This window comes from Polyergus mexicanus, unplaced genomic scaffold (assembly GCF_030449975.1).
Source record: "Polyergus mexicanus isolate NDT 795.1 unplaced genomic scaffold, iyPolMexi1.0 SCAF_13, whole genome shotgun sequence".
NCBI classification, from domain to species: Eukaryota; Metazoa; Arthropoda; class Insecta; order Hymenoptera; family Formicidae; genus Polyergus; species Polyergus mexicanus.
The window spans coordinates 4226501-4245246 of record NW_027223333.1 but is presented as its reverse complement, the minus strand read 5'-3'; the positions used below and the strand labels follow the sequence as shown (position 1 = coordinate 4245246).

At 46.4% G+C, this 18746-nt stretch overlaps 1 protein-coding gene across 1 annotated transcript; it reads right to left on the bottom strand.

The window, feature by feature from the left end:
* Positions 1–15079: 15079 nt before the first annotated feature.
* On the bottom strand, positions 15080–16441 carry LOC138938972 (uncharacterized). The gene is made up of 4 exons (XM_070306398.1): positions 16245–16441; positions 15879–16160; positions 15572–15788; positions 15080–15421 (listed from the first exon to the last, which is right to left on the bottom strand). The coding sequence occupies exons 1-4, from the start codon at positions 16439–16441 to the stop codon at positions 15080–15082; spliced, it is 1038 nt and encodes a 345-aa protein (XP_070162499.1).
* Between the last annotated feature and the right edge of the window lie 2305 nt (positions 16442–18746).

Genomic DNA, 18746 nt, shown 5'->3' with positions numbered 1-18746 from the left:
CCGAATACTTCGTCTCGAAACGCCTAAAATTCGCCTAGCCATATCGAAGAACACCGTCGTAAATATATTAAATCTGGAACTTTGCGTCAACCGCATCGTTGCATCTTTAAGCGGTTTAACCGCGCGCGTGGGCAACAAGCTAATTCGTTTCCTCGACATCGCGGCAGGCGCTCGCGATAAGGCGCTTATTCCCGCGATGATACGCGAGAGCGATAACTTCGACCGCAACGATATAATCGATTGCGAACTGCAGGCTCTGCTCTTCGGAGAATCGTGATACGCTCGCTCGCGTACTCGTATCGTCGTATTATTAATATATTGATATATTAAAAAATTTGTAAAAGAAAACAATAAAAACATCTCTCCTCTTTCGCTAGAACGACGATATCTCTTTATTTCACGACCTCTCGAAGATTCGCCATCTCGCTAAAGCGACGAGCGCGCTCGCGCTAACGCGCGCCTCGAGAGGAGGAGAGCGACGAGGGACGCCCCTCCGTCCGCTCGACCGCCCACGGACGATCCCCCGCCCCTCGACGCCGGGCGCCCGCCGCCCGCTCGCGGATCGCGCGCTAGAAGCGCCCCCCTAAAGAATCGCGACGACGGATCGCGCGCTAGAAGCGGCGCGCCCCCCTAAAGAATCGCGACGGCGGACCGCGCGCTAGAAGCGCGAGTCGCGTCAAGGTCGCGAATCGGGAGGAACCGCCACCCCCGAACGCCATCTCTCGAGCGCTCTCGGCGACTCGTACCCACCGCTTCCCCCGACCGCGCTTCCCCTCTCACCCTACTTACCCCCCCATGCATCCGCCCAGCCCGCTCTCCATCCCTCGGGCGCCCACAAACTGCTCCGAAACTATCTCTCTCTCTTACTCCCCAACGATACCCTCTCTCTCACACTCACACAAAACTGATCCAGAACCGGCCTTACTATCCTACTTCTCTCTATTGGAGAGATAAGAATCTATAATCCTACGGATATAGGGGGGAAACCCTTTCTGACCTAATGCTCTTCTCACAATCCTCCAAGGAATGCTGTTAAATGCATTCTTGATATCAAGTGATACCGCGATTGCGTATCCACCTCTAGCTACCGCAGATATCGTGACAGCCTTTATTCTAAGGAGCGCGTCGCATGTCGAACGGTTCTTCCTGAATCCAAACTAGTTATCGGACAGGTCAGATTCTGGATGTTCCATCTGCCATAAATCAATTTTTTCAGCGAGAACGCGTTCAAAGGCTTTATCGATTTCGTCTATAAGACAGATCGGTTTCACTTTGGGTAGCTCTACCGCATCTATCAACTGATTACCCCCCTTCGGAATCAAAACTAAATTAGCGCGTTTCCATGCTACTGGGAATTCCCCTTTCTTAAGACATATATTAAAAAGATGCTCGATCCAGTCCAAAATCTCCCCCGTAACCCCTTTCCACATAATCAGTCGAAATCCATCAGGGTCCGGAGCCTTTGTAGACGATGTAGAATTCTTCCTAATTACCGTATCTGTCTCGGCCGGGGAGATTGTCCATTCATCCGACCAGACGAGGTTGGACCAATCCTTAAGCCTATCTGCTAGTGGGTTTTTAGGAAATAGGGAGCCTAGTAATTTCCCTAAACTTTCAGTATCCATTAGCTCCGTCAGACTGGGCGACGCAGATCTTAACTTTTCTAACACTAGTCTATACGGTAAACCCCAAGGGTCGTCGCTAATAGAGTCAATAAATTCCTGCCATGCTAGTGACTTTAACCTATTAATTTCACATCGCAGATCTTTGCGTTTCTGTTTGTAGTGCGCAACCAATTCATCCAACGTCGTTTGTGGCCGCTTTCTTTTCCTAGCCCTCTGAAGGAGACGTCTAATTCGCAGGCAGGTCCAACGAAGGGCCGCAACCGTGTCCTGTCACCAGTAGGCGCTCCGTTTGGGTCTTCGCGGGCCAATCCTTAAGGTAGCCGCGTCGCATGCCTCCTCCATGACCTGATCCAACCAGGCTACGAGTTATTCCACATCCTCTTGTGCGTCCACGACGGGACCTTCCCCTCTCCAAATCATCACCGCATGAAAAAAGTCTCTATTGATCTTTTTAGCACTACACTTACGTTGGACTGCGCGAGTTACAGGCAGTTCAGGATAGTCCGTATATAGGCAAAAGGATATATAGTGGTGGTCCGAAAGAGATTCCAGGTCCTCCCTGACCTCCCAGTCTCTAATTAACTGCTCCAGATCAGGCGAAGACCAGGTAAGATCTATAATGGAGGATCCTTATGGGCGGACACAGGTCGGCCTCTCTCCTACATTAGCAATGCGCAAATCCCTTTCCGCTGCCCATCTCATGAGTAAACGGCCCTTAGCATCTTTGACTTGTGATCCTCACAGATTGGCTTTTGCGTTAAAATCCTCAGCAATGACAATTTTGTCTGTCCGGTCCGCAAGCACAGCTGATAGTTTCACCAGGTGATCATTAAATTCCCTCAAACCAATTCTTGGGGAAACATAGATTGAGTAAATGAGATATGAGATGAGCCCACAGTGTATTATGACAAAGCTAGAGCCAGTTTTAGTCAGTTGACACCTCAGTCTGATGAGATTAAGATCTACGAATATCGCGGCATGCCCATCTCTACTCGCAAACCAACTTTCAGAGTTAGGGATATAGCTTGGTTCCGTGACCAATAGCCCAGACCATATAACCCAGAACCGGACTCCCTAGCCTGATGTATCAAGAGATCCAATGATGGCTTACTTCTATTTACGTTCGCCTGCAACGTTTTAATGCGCATCTGTATCCATAAGTTGCGACTGCGCGAGAATAGTTGGATTTCTTACTTTAAAGTTAGTTCTTATCCTACTAATTTTATTCTCTGCTGCACACAGTTTAGAGCTTAGCCTATGTTTCGGGTCTCTTTCTTCTGCCAAGCACAATTTACAAGAAGGGGGCAGTTTACAGTTACGAGCTAAATGACCCTCTCCGCCGCACTTGAAACACAAGCCGCTGTAATCATCCTTGGTTGTGCAGGCTAGTCTAACATGCCCGAATTTTTAACATTTAAAACATTGGACAGGTCTGGTTTCCAAAAGGTCCACACGAGCTAATGTCCATCCTATCCTGACCTTTCTTCTATTCGCCATCTTGATTGCTGCGCCCAAGGGACACTGTATCCAGACCGTGTGGAGGCCATTGTTCATGGGACGAATAGCCCCCACCTTTATTTCGTCCTCGCTACATTCCTCATTTTGGGCGACAATACAGATGACTTCTTCCGCAATAACAGAGTCATCCAAACCCACCAGTCGAAGTTCCCCCTTGATCATGGGTCTGACCACCCTGGCCCGATCAAGAAGAATGCCCTTCAGCTTTTCAGCCAGTGCGTTCGCTCCATTAGTGCCATTTGGCCCTCTCACCTCAATGATCATCCCGCCATTAGCGGCCTTCCTAATCTTAGTGGTTTCAATTTTCAGCTCACCTAGGGAAATCTTTTCTCTGGCCAATTTAAGAACATCTGCATAAGTAAGTTCATCCTTTAATTTTGTTACCATGACAGCCGCTGTTTTTGGGGATCTTCGGGTTCCGATGACGTTGTTTTTGTCCCTATTTCCAGCTCCGAGTTGTTGCTGGTGCTCCTACGTTCTACTATCCGTGGGGTATCTACTCTTCCTCTTTCCGGAAACCCGGGTCCATTCCTCTTTTTTGGTATTTTTTACTCCAGAGCCCTCTTCGACAGGGATTTCCATCCTTTTCCCAATCTTACCACTCGCACCTCTATCCGACCCTGGGGGGACTATTTGTACGTCGCTAAGGATTCTGGGTCTAGTCCTTGGTTGTCGCTTAGGCAGGGGTTTCCCTTTGAGTTGTTTATTTTCACTCCCTATCTCGCTATCCTCCTATTCGTCTATGTTTCCTCACTTCCACTCTCCTCCTGACAAGTTCATTAATTTGTCTCTGAATATCCTTCTCTTCTTCAGTAATTAATTCCTCTTTTTTTTCAGGTTCAATGTCCAGCGTGGCTCCAGGTCTTCGTATAGGGTTCTCGGGCTCAACAGCATCTGCCAGGATTACTCCGTAGGACGCTCCGACTACAGGTAAGTCAATCATTTCCGTTTCGTTAATTTGTCCATTTTTTCCAGACTTGTTACTCATCGTGTAAGGTTCTTCTTCCAATGCCTTGTTTCTTCATTTTCCACTCGGTAATTCTGAGGTTTTCCCTCGCCTTTCTTCTATCCTCCTCCGCGTCATCCAATTTATCCTTCAGTTCCGAAACTTCTTTTTTCAAATCTTGGATCATACCTCTTATTTCCTCGATTTCTCTGTTCTTATGAATTTCATCCAGCTTGCTTTTCTCAATCTGAGCTGTGAGTTCCCTGTTTTTTATTCTCAAAAAAGCAGGGTCTCCCACGGATTCCGCTTTATAGATAAGGGCATTGATAACCTCTCCCGCTCTTGCCAGTTCCTTCCTCATTTTTCCATTAATACCGCCCTGTAGGTTTTTATTCCTAGCGCGCATGCGCTCCACATTAGCCAGGCAATCAAGGCCCAGTGAGCCCACAATAGTGGCTCCCATAATGCGCAGGTCCTGGGGTGCAAAATCCATCCCGGCTTTCTCGTCCTCTGAAGAGATAATGAATTCCCCTTTGCGATTTCTAGATTTGGATTCTATAGATGATCCTTTTCCCGCTCCGAACTCCGAGTCCGAGCTCTTCTCCACATCCATGGACATTAACACAGGTGACGAGTCTCCATCTGATTCCGCTGTCAATATGGCAGAGGATTGCGCTCTTTTCTTCTTAGATCTCGTCTTCCTCAGAGAGACCCTTTTTGGGGCAGCCATAGGAGTCTCAGAATACTCCTCCCTTTCGTCTTCGCTCGGAGTAATAACATCCGGCGAGACTTTAGCCTTTCTTTTGGGCTTTGCCTCAGTTCTATCGGCGGATTTCCGAGTTGCCTCTATGTCCTCTTCCGTTGTTCGCCCCTTCCCGGCGAAGAAGCACAGTCCACGAAGGTAAGTTCCAACGGGTCCGCTTCCTCTGCTCTATCCTCCTTGTGCTGTTCGGCGGTAGTTCCTTTATCCTTCACGCCCGTCGTCAACGATGGAGAGAGCCCTGCGCTTGATAAAGACGGGCGAGCTCCAGGGACTATAGAGCTCACTCGCTTGCCACTGGGGGTCCGAATCCCCTGCGGCGATAACTTTTTCCCTTTTTTTTTGTCCATGTCCATAGCGTTATCAATTTGGTTTATTGTTCGGGGTGACCTTCCCCTAGGACGGCTGGTTTCATTCCACCTACGAGTCCGTCCGATCAGAACTCTTCCTTTCCTCCTCACATATCTCACACGAGAGACTGGAGAGGACCGTTTAAGCAGCGACATCTAATTTTCTCAAATCCACGGATTTCTCCCGGATTTCATCATTTATGTGATCTATTGATTCCTGCATACGATTAATTTCCTCAATTATAGTATCCTGGACTTCCGATTGCTCCCCTCTGGACTGGATGTTTTGTTGGGTGTTCTCCAGCCTGGATAGATTTAAATTTAATTCCCTGTCAGTCGGGCTGTCACCCCGCGGAATACTAGGGGATCTTATGGTCCAGTTGACCTCATCCTCGGGCTTGTCATGCTTCCATCGCTTTTGGTTTTCTAGCAGCGATCTAAGCGCCTCCAATTCTGAACTCGGCGCCTGTATTTGATCCTCCTGTCTGCCCATCTTGGCTAAAATGTAACTACGGGCACAGCCTAATTTGTTAACCGTCACCAAGAGTTCATTTATATAGTCCATGACTATCTCTACTGCGATCCGAATCCTCCTCTTATTTGAGAATGGAGCTGTATCCTCTAAGGCCATAATGGTCTCTAAGACTCTAGAATACTCCTTGCTAGGGTTTTTGGGGTTAACTAGGGTTCTTCCGAATCCTTCCTCGAGTGATGAGTTGGCATTCGCAGGTTCTTCGCGCTTGAGTTCCTCACTCACGGAGTTGACTTCCTTATTTCTATCTCTAAATAGCCCTACGCATGATGACGACACGTGAAAGCCAGGGACCATGATTTTACTCGCGCCGAGCTTTGGGGTATCTGACTCTCCCTGAGCTGGTAACTTTATTTCGTGCTTTTTGTTCATCATATTATAGTATTTGGCCGTGGAAAATCCCTAACGGATCGGCTAGGCCCGAGGGGGAGGCAGTGATAAGGCGGAATGCCAATGGCATGGCCTATATCCTTACATTAACCTAATTATCCTAATACTATCTAGTTAGATATAAAGTCCTTATTTCAACAGTTTACATAGTTCAGAGAAATTTCCAGATCTAGGAGTTATCTCAGCCAATTACGGGTAAGTATTCGCAAAATTCATGATATTCATTATATGCCGGCCGTCTACTACCAAGTATGTACGTGGTTCATGCCTCCAGGCCTCAGACAGCGCGGCGACTCGCAGATCAACGCAGAGAACGATCAACAAGTCACATACCTCACGCTCCGCAATGCAATAAGAAAGTCAGAATAATTTTATGATTATTCCCGCTTTATCGCTTCTATGTCATTGACTCGTTGAAATACCACTTCAGCAATTTAGACAATTCAAATTCTAAAATATTAACATTAGATATTCGAATCTCAATCAACACTTCCTCATCATAGATACTAGACTATTTCTTTCCTATTACTAGTAATTAAAAGTTACTTAGTAGTTTGCAGCTAATATCCTATATTTCTATTTACAGGTGCCAGAATTATAAATTCCAGCCAGAAGGGAGCGACGGACCAATCATCTCCCAACACAGAGACACACCTCTCAATTGCAAGGCATCGAGAAGCCGTCAGTGTCCGCCTTCACATTCTGGGAAAACAAGCAACCTTCCACTACTCAGATTTAAGGACAACTAGCATCCCTCCGTCTTCAGTGTATGAACTGCACTCACATTTACAAGACATATCTATGCATGTGATCCATCATACGTCCACACATTCTGCTAATTTAACCTTGAGAGTTCACATACAACATCCAAGTGAGTTTCCGATCTATATATTACGAGTTCTAGACCTTCTCATTGCTAGTGACTACCCCTAGTATAAGCCCGCCGCCATAGTCACTTTTCCATCTACTAGAACTTAACCCGTGGCGCACGAGTGTCAACCGCAAATTTCAAGGTGCTGAGTTATTATAAGCAACAAATAAATAATAAAAGGGAGTGTCGGCGCGGAGACAGGTCTCGGGTGTTGCGCTCGCACGAGCTATCTATCGTTCTTGGATTTATTCGATGTGAGACAAGATTCCGAATTGTTGGGTGATCGAAGAGTGCTGCATGTTGTGTTGCTCGAATCTGACTGTGAACTATCATCTTTAACTTTATCTATTTATTATTTACGTGCTTTTGCGCTTTTGTGGTGCGTGGTAACCCGCCATTGCGGCCGGCCGGTTTTCCGGCCAGGCGATTCTTCCTGCTATTATGCCGACCCAGGACCCTAAGGAGGGTACTTCGCTTAAACCAAAGCTTTTAGCAACTGCTTTTTTAGTAATTAATGACTTGCAATCTGCTAATGACGAAGACAGACTTGACTCTATTGCGTCTTCCCTTCTCCCCTTCCCTCCCGAATCTGACGATGTTATGGAAACTGGATCCGAATCTGCTAACAATGTTGCATCTAATTCTCAGTCCGACTCTCATGTTTTGACGGGGGGATTCTTTCCGCCCAAGGAAGCCTGTGATATTTTAAATTATAAGTCCATTAAATCTAATATTCCTAATAAGCGCAAGAAAATGGAAAGAAATTTGCCTTCTACAGTAGGTGGTTGCGACGGGACGGGGGGGGGCGGATGACTCGAGCTCAGGTAAACATGTTTGTGACTCTCTCGCTAATGGAAGTGAGTATGACCTTTCGTCTCTTTCGTATACAAATAAATATGATAGAACCTCGCAGGGCCCCTTCGATGTTATTATCCAATCTGCGGAAAATTCCACGTCTTCAATCGACCCTATCGCGGTTGGTCGCCTTCTCTATTCTATTTCGAAAAAAGACATTCTAGAGATTAAAAAGATTGGTTTTTCTAAGATAAGCATACAATTTAAGTCTCGAGAGGCGGCAAACAGCCTGATTTCTAATCCCATCCTTAAAACAAAAAGATACAATGCTTATATTCCTCTTTTCAGAACAACAAGGAAGGGCATTATTCGTAATGTTCCCCTCGATTTGCCCGACGAGGAGATTCGCAAGAGCATTGACAGTGGTGTTGTGGTCATCTCCGTAAAGAGGCTCAACAGAAGGCGGAGGAGCACGGACGTCTCGCAGTCCTCCTCCTCTGATGGTCAGGAGCCTACATTGATACCTTGTAAGACCGTTTTAATTACTTTCAAGGGCCAATCGCTCCCTGGACATATATATTTGTTTATGGTTAGACATTCTGTCGAGCCTTTCGTTACAACAACTTCGCTCTGCTTCACACGTCTTCGTTATGGGCACTTAAAGGCCCAATGTAAGGGACATCCCCGTTGTCAGCATTGCGGGGCGAGGGCGCATGAGGACCCTACATCATGCCCTAAAAAGGACGGGCCGCCCTTCTGTATAAACTGCAAGGGTCCTCACAGAACCACTAGTTTGAGCTGTCCGGAATACAATATTCAGAGAAGGATTAGAGAACTTGCGGCGTACGACAATATTCCTCTTGCGGAGGCTAGAGGTCATATTCGGGGTTGCTCAGCAAGCAAAACTCTTGGCCCTTCATTTAATATCGGCGAATTTCCGTCTTTGTACAATCCTCCTTTCCCTCCCTCGTCCTCTCACCCTCACCCTTCCTCTTCCTCGTTGCCCTCCCCCTCCTTTCCGTTATCATTCTCGAGCGTCCTTCACTCAAAAGTTCCATCTAAAAGAAATGCTTCCGCGGCGCCTCCTTCTCTCCCTCCTCCCCCCTTCTCCTTTCTCAGCTCCGTCTCTATCCCATCCAAATCCAAAATGTTGCACTAAAGACTATAATAATAACAACGACAGCGCCTCTTCCCACCCTCGCTCCTTCCAAAAAAATAAATCTCAACGAATATTTAGCTTTCCCCCTAATCACAACTCCCTCCTCATATCCCCCCATGGAAGGCTCCCTTCCTCTACGGATGAGAAGGCGGATTTTCACAGTCTTCATTTTTCTGCCCCGTATACTCCTTCCTCTCATCCCTCTAATTTTGATTTTAATCTCAATCCAGAACTGTGTGACCAGCTCTTTGGTCTTTTTAATGTCCTAATGGAAAAATTCGCTCCCATCCTTAGGCTGTTGGGCCTGTATGACTCCGTTGCCGAGTTTCTTAGCTCACTCCTCCAATCATTGAATTCGCGAGGTCCAGCTTCTAATCCCGTGCCCTTAAATGTCTAGTTCGGCACGAGGTCGTCTTTCTTAGCATCATCCTCTAAGGATCCTTCAATGGAATTGTCACTTTCTGATGAATAAGATTGATCCTTCCTACACCCTGTTCCAGGAGTTTGATGTTTTAGCCCTGTCCGAGACCTGGCTCTGCCCCGACTCCTACTTGAACATTTCTAATTTTAATGTATTCCGGACGGACTCTTTAACACGAAAAGCGGAGGTTTGCTCCTGGCCGTCCGCAGGTCTGTTCCGTATAATCTTGTGGAGATTGGTGTCCGGTTTAGCGGAGGTTTGGAGTGCATGGCGGTCACCATTCATTTTGATAACCTTGATTTGACTGTCGTCTCCATTTATAGGCACCCCCATGAGCCCCTCTCTGACCGTGAGTACGACTCACTTTTTGCCTTCTGTGACATTTTTCCTCATACTATTCTTGTGGGAGACTTTAATGCCCATCACCGAGAGTGGGGATGTGGACGGTCTGATAGGGAGGGCAATGCTCTTCTCTCTTCGGCCCTGTCCGCGTCCTTTACTTGCATAAATAATGGGGACCCCACTTTTTTGATTCGGTCGAATCAGGCAAGGTCGGCGATAGACCTTGCTTTTGTGTCCTCCTTTGTCATCGACTTGTGCGAGTGGAGTGTGCTCGACAATACTCATCTTAGTGACCACTTTCCGACGGAAACTAGATTTAACTGCCACGTTATAAAGAGGAAATTTTTCTACCATAGAATTAGACTGACTGCGGCTGGAAGGGAGCAATTCACCGAGAGCTTGAGTGATGGCCTGTGCGTCCTTAATGAATCTTTAAGCAACCCTGCGTTAAACGCAGAAAATAGATATGAGATTTTTACCCGCCACTTGAGGAGCTGTCTGCTTCGGAAAGCGGGCAGAGGTTCCTCTGAGGAACCCTCTCGTCACCACAAAAAACGGACTACCTTGCCGGCCCCCTGGTGGAATGACTCTTGCCAGGCGGCGGTTGACCTTAGACGTGAGCTTCTCTCTACTTTCAAGAGGTCTCCCTCATATTCTAATTTTCTTGCTTTTAAAAAACAGGAAGCTATTTCTAGACGCATTTTAAAATCTGAAAAAAGAAAAGGATGGAGAGACTTTTGTCAAAACCTTAATCCTAACACCCCTGTCACCTACATCTGAAAAGTTATCAAGCGATTTAAAAATCGTCACTTGGGCATTGTTACTCCTTCCCCTAGTTCTAACTGCCGCATTTTAGAGGAGATTCGACTCTCCATCAACCCCTTATGTCCTCCATCCGCTCTTCATAGGGTCTACTCTTCTCTTGGTGACTTCCCTCCTGGTTACTTCTGCAGGATGTTTGACAATCCCTTCACCCTCGGGGAACTTCTGTCAGTGATTCGAAATGCAGAAATACGCTCCTCTCCGGGTCTCGACCAAATTGACTACAATATGATTTCAGCTCTTCCGATGGAATACTTGCGGATTCTTCTTGACATCTACAATGAACTCCTGGAGGATGGTCTCTTCCCGGCTTCGTGGCATCACTCCTTGGTCTTTCTCATCCCAAAATCCACCCCGGGAAAATATCGGCCTATTTCTCTCACCTCTTGCCTTTTGAAGGTTCTGGAGAAGCTTATTTTGACTCGTTTGGACTGGTGGGTGGAATCCTCGGGGATTCTCCCCCCTTTTCAATTCGGATTCCATAGAGGGAGGTCGTGTTCGGACAACTTGGGTGTCTGATGTTTGTGACTGATGTTTATGGTAGGTTTGTCTCGGGATGATCAACGGCGTGTCTGTTTCTGAATGTCCGGGGGGCGTTTGATAATGTCGTCCGTAATATTTTGGTCAGGGATCTCGTTGACTTGGGACTCCCCCCGAAAATTTACTGGTTCATATGTCAACTAGTGAATTATAGAAATATCCAATTTGTCTTTAACGGCGAAATTTCCCCTCACTTTGTTTCGGATAAGGGAGTTCCACAGGGCTCCATATTGAGCCCTCTTTTATTTAACTTGTACGTCTCTGGCTGTAAACAGTATCCCCCTTGCGACTGTCGGATCGTTCAGTTCGCGGACGACATTGCGCTCTATACTGGATCCTTTGATTCCGGGATCGCCCTCAGATCCTTGGAAGGATCGGTTGATGGCCTGTTGCGGTTCTTGTTTGCTAGGGGTTTGTCTGTCTCCCCGTCTAAGTCAGCCCTCATGGTATTTACCAAGAAAAGAGTCAACCCCTTGAGTTTTTCAATCGAGCTGAACGGTATTGCTATTGGTTCGGTCCAATCGCACAAGTTCCTTGGCATTTATCTTGATCCCGCTCTCAGCGGCAAAATTCACGTCCTTTATCTGGTGAACAAATGCGGGAAACTTTCCAACATCTTGAAGTCGCTGAGGGGAGTGTGGTGGGGAGCGGACCCCAGGACCATGCTCTGCATTTTTAAAGCTCTTGTTCGGGGCTCTATTGAATATGGCTCTTTTATATTTCCCTTACATAATTCTGGTCTAGTGGAACTCTTGGAGAGGACTCAGCATAGGGCCCTTCGTCACTGTATGGGCCTGAGACAGACAACCCCTACTAATGTGGTTTATGCGGAGTCGGGCATTAGCCCAATTAGACATCGTTTTACTTTTTTGACATCGAAATTTATTTTTCGATCTTTTGCACTTAGGAACAATCTTCTTATTGAAAAGCTTTATGACCTTTAGGCCGCTCTTTTTAACAATAACAAATATAACCTGTTCAACAGATTTCTTCTGTATAGAGCCTTTTGCCTGAATAAAGAATACAAGCGTAGAATCGCCTCTTTTTCTAAGGTTCCTATGCATCTTTTCTCTTATGAAACCTTATCTTTCACTCCAACCTCCGAGGTCACCCCTCCCTTTGTGGTGGAGGGGATTCGCCGGGCTCCGTTTCCCCAGCTTACTTTTCAATCGTCCTTGCCCCATCTCATTGATGGTAGACACCTAATCTTCACGGATGCTTCCAAGAAAGAACCTGGGGACTGTGTTGGCATTGGAGTCTTTTCGTCGTCTCTCCACATTCAAAAAATGTTTAGGGCTGACTGTAGCTCCTCTGTATTTTCAGGTGAATGCATGGCCATCATTCATGCGATGGAATACATCCTCGAAAATGATGTCAACAAGGTGACGATATTCTCGGACTCCCGCAGTGTGATAGATGTCATCTCTGGCGGCAGAATCGACAGAGATTACAACTATCTCGTCCTTGTTCTCAAAAATAAGCTGAGGTCGGCCTTCTCCAGGGCATTGATGTTATTTTAACATGGATCCCCGCGCATGTGGGTATCCTGGGTAACGAAACGGCGGATCTCCTTGCTGGGCGGGCTGTGAGGGAGGGTGAGCCTTCGGAGTATCTCCCTCCCCATACGGACTTCTACTCACTTGCTCGAGATAGATATATTAAGACTACAGGGGACTTTCTTGCTTCCCAGGCGGGTCGGAAGGGCTCCCGGTATTTTGGACTGTATCCATCTTTTTCGCCTAATGCATGGTTTTGCAGTCATTCTCTTGATCGCGTTGGGATGGTGACTGTCGCACGAATTCGTTTTAATCATTATAATCTAAACTATAATCTTTTTAGGTGCAACATTGTGGATTCCCCTGCATGCGATTGCGGGGCTCCCCAACAGGATATTGGCCATGTCCTTTGGTCCTGTCCGCTGCTCTCCGTACAGCGTGGCTCGCTCCTTTCTGCCATCGAGCGAAGCCTTGGAATTCCTTCCCCCTATGACATCTTTGAGCTTTTAAAATTTCCGTCCTATAAAATTGTCGCTCCTATTGTTTCCTTCCTGCGCTCGAATAACATTTCAATCTGACTCGACGAATCGGAGCCTTACTTTGGCGCGCATACGCAGTGCTCTCATTCTTGTAAACTAAGTTGAGATGGCTCTCTGGCAGCATGAACGGAGATGTACTCTGTTCCTTGCCAAAAAATAGAAAAAGAAGAAGAAGAAATAATAAAAGTGATAAGGTGAAGTTAAAGCTTGTCCTCTTAGCACAGACGCCAATACGATCACATCACTAAACCGAGAATTCTTAGTAGAAGTACCATCTTACCTGGATGTTATCATAACCCTGTTCAGTCGTTAGTTGCAGAGGTCGGCGATACCTCAACATCCCTCGATGTGTCCTCAGCACAGCAGCATGTATAATTTAGGATTCAAGATTCGTATTTGTACTTTATTTACATACAATAAACATTTTATTTTAACTCTTAAGCTCCTACATGATGCTCAAACAAACCATGTGCCTCAGTAACACAGTATTAGCCACATATATATATATATATATATATGTCTCAATGTCAATACCACACCACTCCATTCATGCCTGTCGCTAAGACTGTGTATCGCATTTCTTTTCTAGTTTATCCTCCCCATTTGCATACGCATGAGAAGTCACGCGCATCCACCAAGCACTGGTCAGTGCGCGCGGCATTCGCATACGCAAAGAAAGATAACATCACTTTTCATTCAAAGTGTCAAATCTACACGACGACGTGGTGCTCCTGCTATACTCCATCATACATAAGAGAACTCAGGAGACCCAGAGACTACAATATATATTATATTGCATTATTTTATACTGCACACTCCATTCTATATCCAACATTCAACGCAGATGTCAGATGTCAATGCACGCACAACCATATATATCATATCATCATATATATCATCATGGGCCAAAGCTGCCCGGCTATTAGGTCAAATTCCTGTACAAACTGCCACCGTCATAAAACTTTGCAGTTATAATTACAATTACAGTTATTTTCAGTCACTTCAAGTTCGGATCTTTAATTTTAATTCCCGTTTCAATTTATTTACAGGTAAATAGCAAATCCGCGTCCAATATTCAAAACAGGAATTGTGCACATCCATACTGCCCCCCCGAGCCCCCTGATGCACCAATCATCCATTAGTGATACAGTAGATTGCGCCTACTACGCATGCGAGTCTCAGCCAGCATAAAGAGTTCACTCAGTTACCCATCCACACAGTCGAGGTATGTCAACCTCAACCAGTCTATTTAAGGAGTTCGAGCCTTTCCCAAGGTAATCTTTAGGTACTTTCACACCATAAATGATAATTCAGCGATCTCATTCTAGATGCCATCAATACACAGGGTCGCGTGGGCCCGCCTTACTTTATGTATCCGCCCGCACTCAGGTGTGTCATCTGCATAGCATAGGATCTCGTTATGTTCCTCTTCCTCGGCAAAGTTCAGAATGCTATCGAAGGCAACATTCCACAAAATGGACCCCAATACCGAGCCCTGAGGCACACCGGCCTCCATGGCCCTACGATGCTGTCTACCATCCGGTCCTAGATACTGTACAACCTTATTGGAGAGGTAGGAATCAATGATTCTTCTAATGTATAAGGGGAAACCCTTACGTCTCAGGGCCCTACGTATTATTTTCCATGGGATACTGTTAAAAGCGTTCTGTATGTCTAAGGAAACCACGATCGCGTACCCTCCAACCCTGACTACTTCAGAAGTGATGTCCTTCAATCGAAGGATCATTCAGCTCCGATTCCGGATGCTCAGCTTGCCAAGAAGAAATCCTATCCGCGAGCACCCTCTCAAAAGCCTTCGCGATCTCATTGATCAAACATATGGGTCTAACCTTTGGAAGCTCGGTTGAGTCTATTTCCTGATTTCCACCTTTGGGTATCAAAACTAAATTCGCGCATTTCCAATGGACTGGGAATTCGTCTTTCTTTAAGCAAAGATCGAACGTATACCTGATTCATTTCAGGATTTCCTCCGTCACACCCTTCCACATAGTGAGCCGGAAACCATCAAGACCCGGGACCTTCGTAGAGGAAGAGGAGACCTTTTTTACAACCCTATGAACTTCCCCCAACAAAATCGACCACTCCTCTGACCAGATAAAGTCCGACCAGTCCCTAATTGGGTCTTCTTCAACGTTCCTAGGGAATAGGGAGTTCAACAATTTCCCCAGGGTATCAGGGTCTAATATCTCGGTCATACCGGGGGATGCCACTTTTAGCTTTTTGAGCACGATTTTGTACGGGAGTCCCCATGGGTCCCGATCAATGGAATCTAAAAGCTCCTGCCAGGCTAGTGACTTTAGCCGATTGATCTCAATGCGCAATTCCTTACGTTTAAGCTTATAAACCCTACCTAACTCCGTAATCCTTTCCTATGAGCGCTTCCTTTTTTTGGCTCTCTGCCAAATCCGTCTGGCCCGAATACAGTTCCGACGAAGTTCAGCTACAGGATCCTGCCACCAATAAGCGTAGTGGCGGGGTTTCCGGGGTCCGATTCTGGAGGCTGCTGCATCGCAGGCTTCCTCCATTACTTGATCAAGCCAGGCAGTCATCTTTCCAACGTCGTCCAGATCTTCCATCCCAGGTCCGGTGCCTCTCCAAATCATCACTGCCGTGAAGAAATCCTTATCGAATCTCTTTGTGTTCCATTTATGAGGTAACATCCTATTTGGTGGCACGTCAGGACGATTCGTGCAGATGTCGTACGAGATATAAAGATGGTCAGAGAGAGACTCAATGTCCTCCCTGACTCACCAGTCCCTAATTAATTGGGTCAAATCAGGTGAGGCCCACGTAATATCCACGATGGAACTTCCCTGGGGACGAACACAAGTTGGTGTATTGCCTATGTTCATAATTCGAAGATCTCTCTCCGCGGCCCACTTGATCAGCAAACGGCCTCTCCCATCCGTTGTTCTTGAACCCCATAGGTCAGCCTTCGCGTTAAAATCACCGCCTAGGATGATCTTGTTCACTTGGTACGACAATAACGCTGAAAGCTCATCCAGCAAGTTATTAAATTCACGGAGGCCCAGTCTGGGGGAGACATAGATTGAGATGATAATATATGGGCCACAATAGATTGCTACGAATCGAGAGCCTTTCCCAGCCAATCTACACCTCATCCCAACATTGCTCAATTCCACAAATATTGCTGCGTTCCTGTCGTCGCTCATAAACCAATTATCAGTATCTGGGATAAAGTTTGGTTCAGAGACTAGTAGCAGTTCAATGTCCATCTCCTTAGCTTGGTGTACAAGCAAATCCAACGAGGGCTTGCTTCTATTTACATTAGCTTGCAAGGTTTTAACAAGCATCCGTATTCATTGGGGTAATCCTGCGAGCCGAATTGGGTCCAATCGGGATGGAAGACCTAAAATTGATTCCAACCCTATTGACCCTGTGCTCCGCCGTGCACAAATTAGAGCCCAATCTAAGACTAGAGTCTTTCCCTTCCGATGAGCATAATTTACAGCAGGTGGGCTGATTACAGGCCCGGGCCATGTGCCCTGCTCCCCCGCAATTAAAACAGAGGCCACTGTAGTCCTCATTAGTTGTGCATGCAAGCCTAACATGCCCATATATCCAACATTTAAAACATTGGACGGACCTACTATCCAGTAAGTCGACCCTGGCCAACGTTTTTAATCATCCTCCGATTGGCCATTTTGATGGCAGCACTTAATGGACATTGAATCCATGCAGTAAACAGCCCATTGTTCATGGGGCGGATGGGTCCACATCTGACTTCATCTTCCTTACATGCACTATTTTGAGCGACTACACACACGACTTCGTCCATGGATACTGAGTCGTCTAGGCCCACGAGGCGAATCTCTCCTTTGACCACAGGCCTCACAACTCTTGCTTGGTCTCTCAAAATGTCCCTGAATTTACTAACCAGAGCATCAGCCCTGTCGGGGCCATCAGGGCCCGATACTTCTATTAGCATTCCACCGTTAGCGGCCCTTCTAATCTTGGTGGATTCAATATTCAAGTCAACTAGGGATATTCTTTCTCTGGCCATTTTCAGTACGTCCGCATAAGTAAAATCATCCTTACGGGTAGTTACCAAGACAGCTGCATTTCTTGGAGGTCTGCGTACTGAGTTAGTCCTCTCCTTAGCACCAGCGTTGTTGTTTCCTTCATTTGATGAATATCCAGAACGTATAGGTAGGTTTTCACGAGTCCGTCTTCCTTTCTACTCCAGCTCCTTCCTCTTCCTAGTACTTTCGTCCATTCCTCTGTCCTTTCCGATTTTGAGCTGTATTCTTTCCTATCCTCTGAGTCAAAGTCCCTGACATTTCCTTTGGTGTTTCCTCTATTGCTACCTCTGTTTTCCGCCCTTGGTGGAGCTATTCTAATGTTCGAAATGACTCTTGGTCTGGTTCTGGGTATACGTTGGGGAAGAGGCTTGCATTCTGCTCCTGTCCCCTCACCTCCCGTCTCACTCTCCTACAGTTTGTCTTGTTTTCCGAATTCAGCCATTTTCCTAGTCAAATCAGTTTATCCTCTAATCTTCCCTTTATTAATTATATCTCTTTTCTTTACAGATACCACAGCCGTTATAGATCCAGGATTTCCAGTCATCAGGTCCTGGCAGCTCATTGTTGGGTTCTTTTTCTGTGAGGTATTCGTCAAAGGTAAGTCCTCGTCAATTATTTCTTTATCAATCATTTCGCAGGGCTCAATTCCCTTTTTTCTCATCTTCCATTCCGTGATCCTCAAACTCTCCCTGGCTTTCCTCCTATCTTCCTCGGCATCGTCCAGCTTATCCCTGAGTTCCGCTACTTCTTTCCTAAGTGCCTCCATCATGCACCTCATCTCCTCCATCTCCCTGTTTCTAAGGACTTCTTCTAATTTGAGCTTCTCCATCTGCGCTGTAAGCTCTTTGTTCCTTATCCTCAAAAACGATCGGTCGCCTGTCGCCTCGGATTTGTATATTAGAGTGTTCATCACTTCCTTGGCCCTTTCCAAATCACGCCTCATTTTTCCGCTTATACCGCCTTGAAAATTTTTACTTTTGGCACGCATGCGCTCTACATTCGCGAGACAGTCCAAGCCCAATGAACCGACATTGATGGTTCCCATGATCCTCAGATCCTGTGATGCAAAGTCCTTACCGACTTCCTCATCCTCCGATGAAATAACCACGCTCTACATTTTCTGGCTCCTCGCTTTGTTATATTCTTTAGGAGTTCTTCTTACCGCCTGGGATTCCAGTCCCGAGCCTCTATCCGTGTCTATGGACATCCGTGAGGAGGATGAACTCTCAGAAAGCACCTTCGTTTCCTCAGTAGTTATTTTTTTAGGGGGTGGGGGTTCCCTATTTTTCCTCCTCTTGTTTTACCTTAGTCTCCTCAGTGTCACAGGTGCAGCCTTGGCAACCGAGGCGTCATCTTCCTCATCATCATCGCTCGGGATAATAACGTCCGGCGAAATCCGAGCCTTCCTCTTCACTTTTTTCCCTGTAGTTGGCCGGATACGGGAGTTGCGGTGATAATATCTTTACTCCCTTTCAGCTTCAGGGAATCTTCTTTCCCGGGAGAAGAGGAGCAGTCAACAAAGGTGAGGTCCAGTATGTTCCTCACATCCTCTCTGCGATTCTCGGCGGTCATTGTT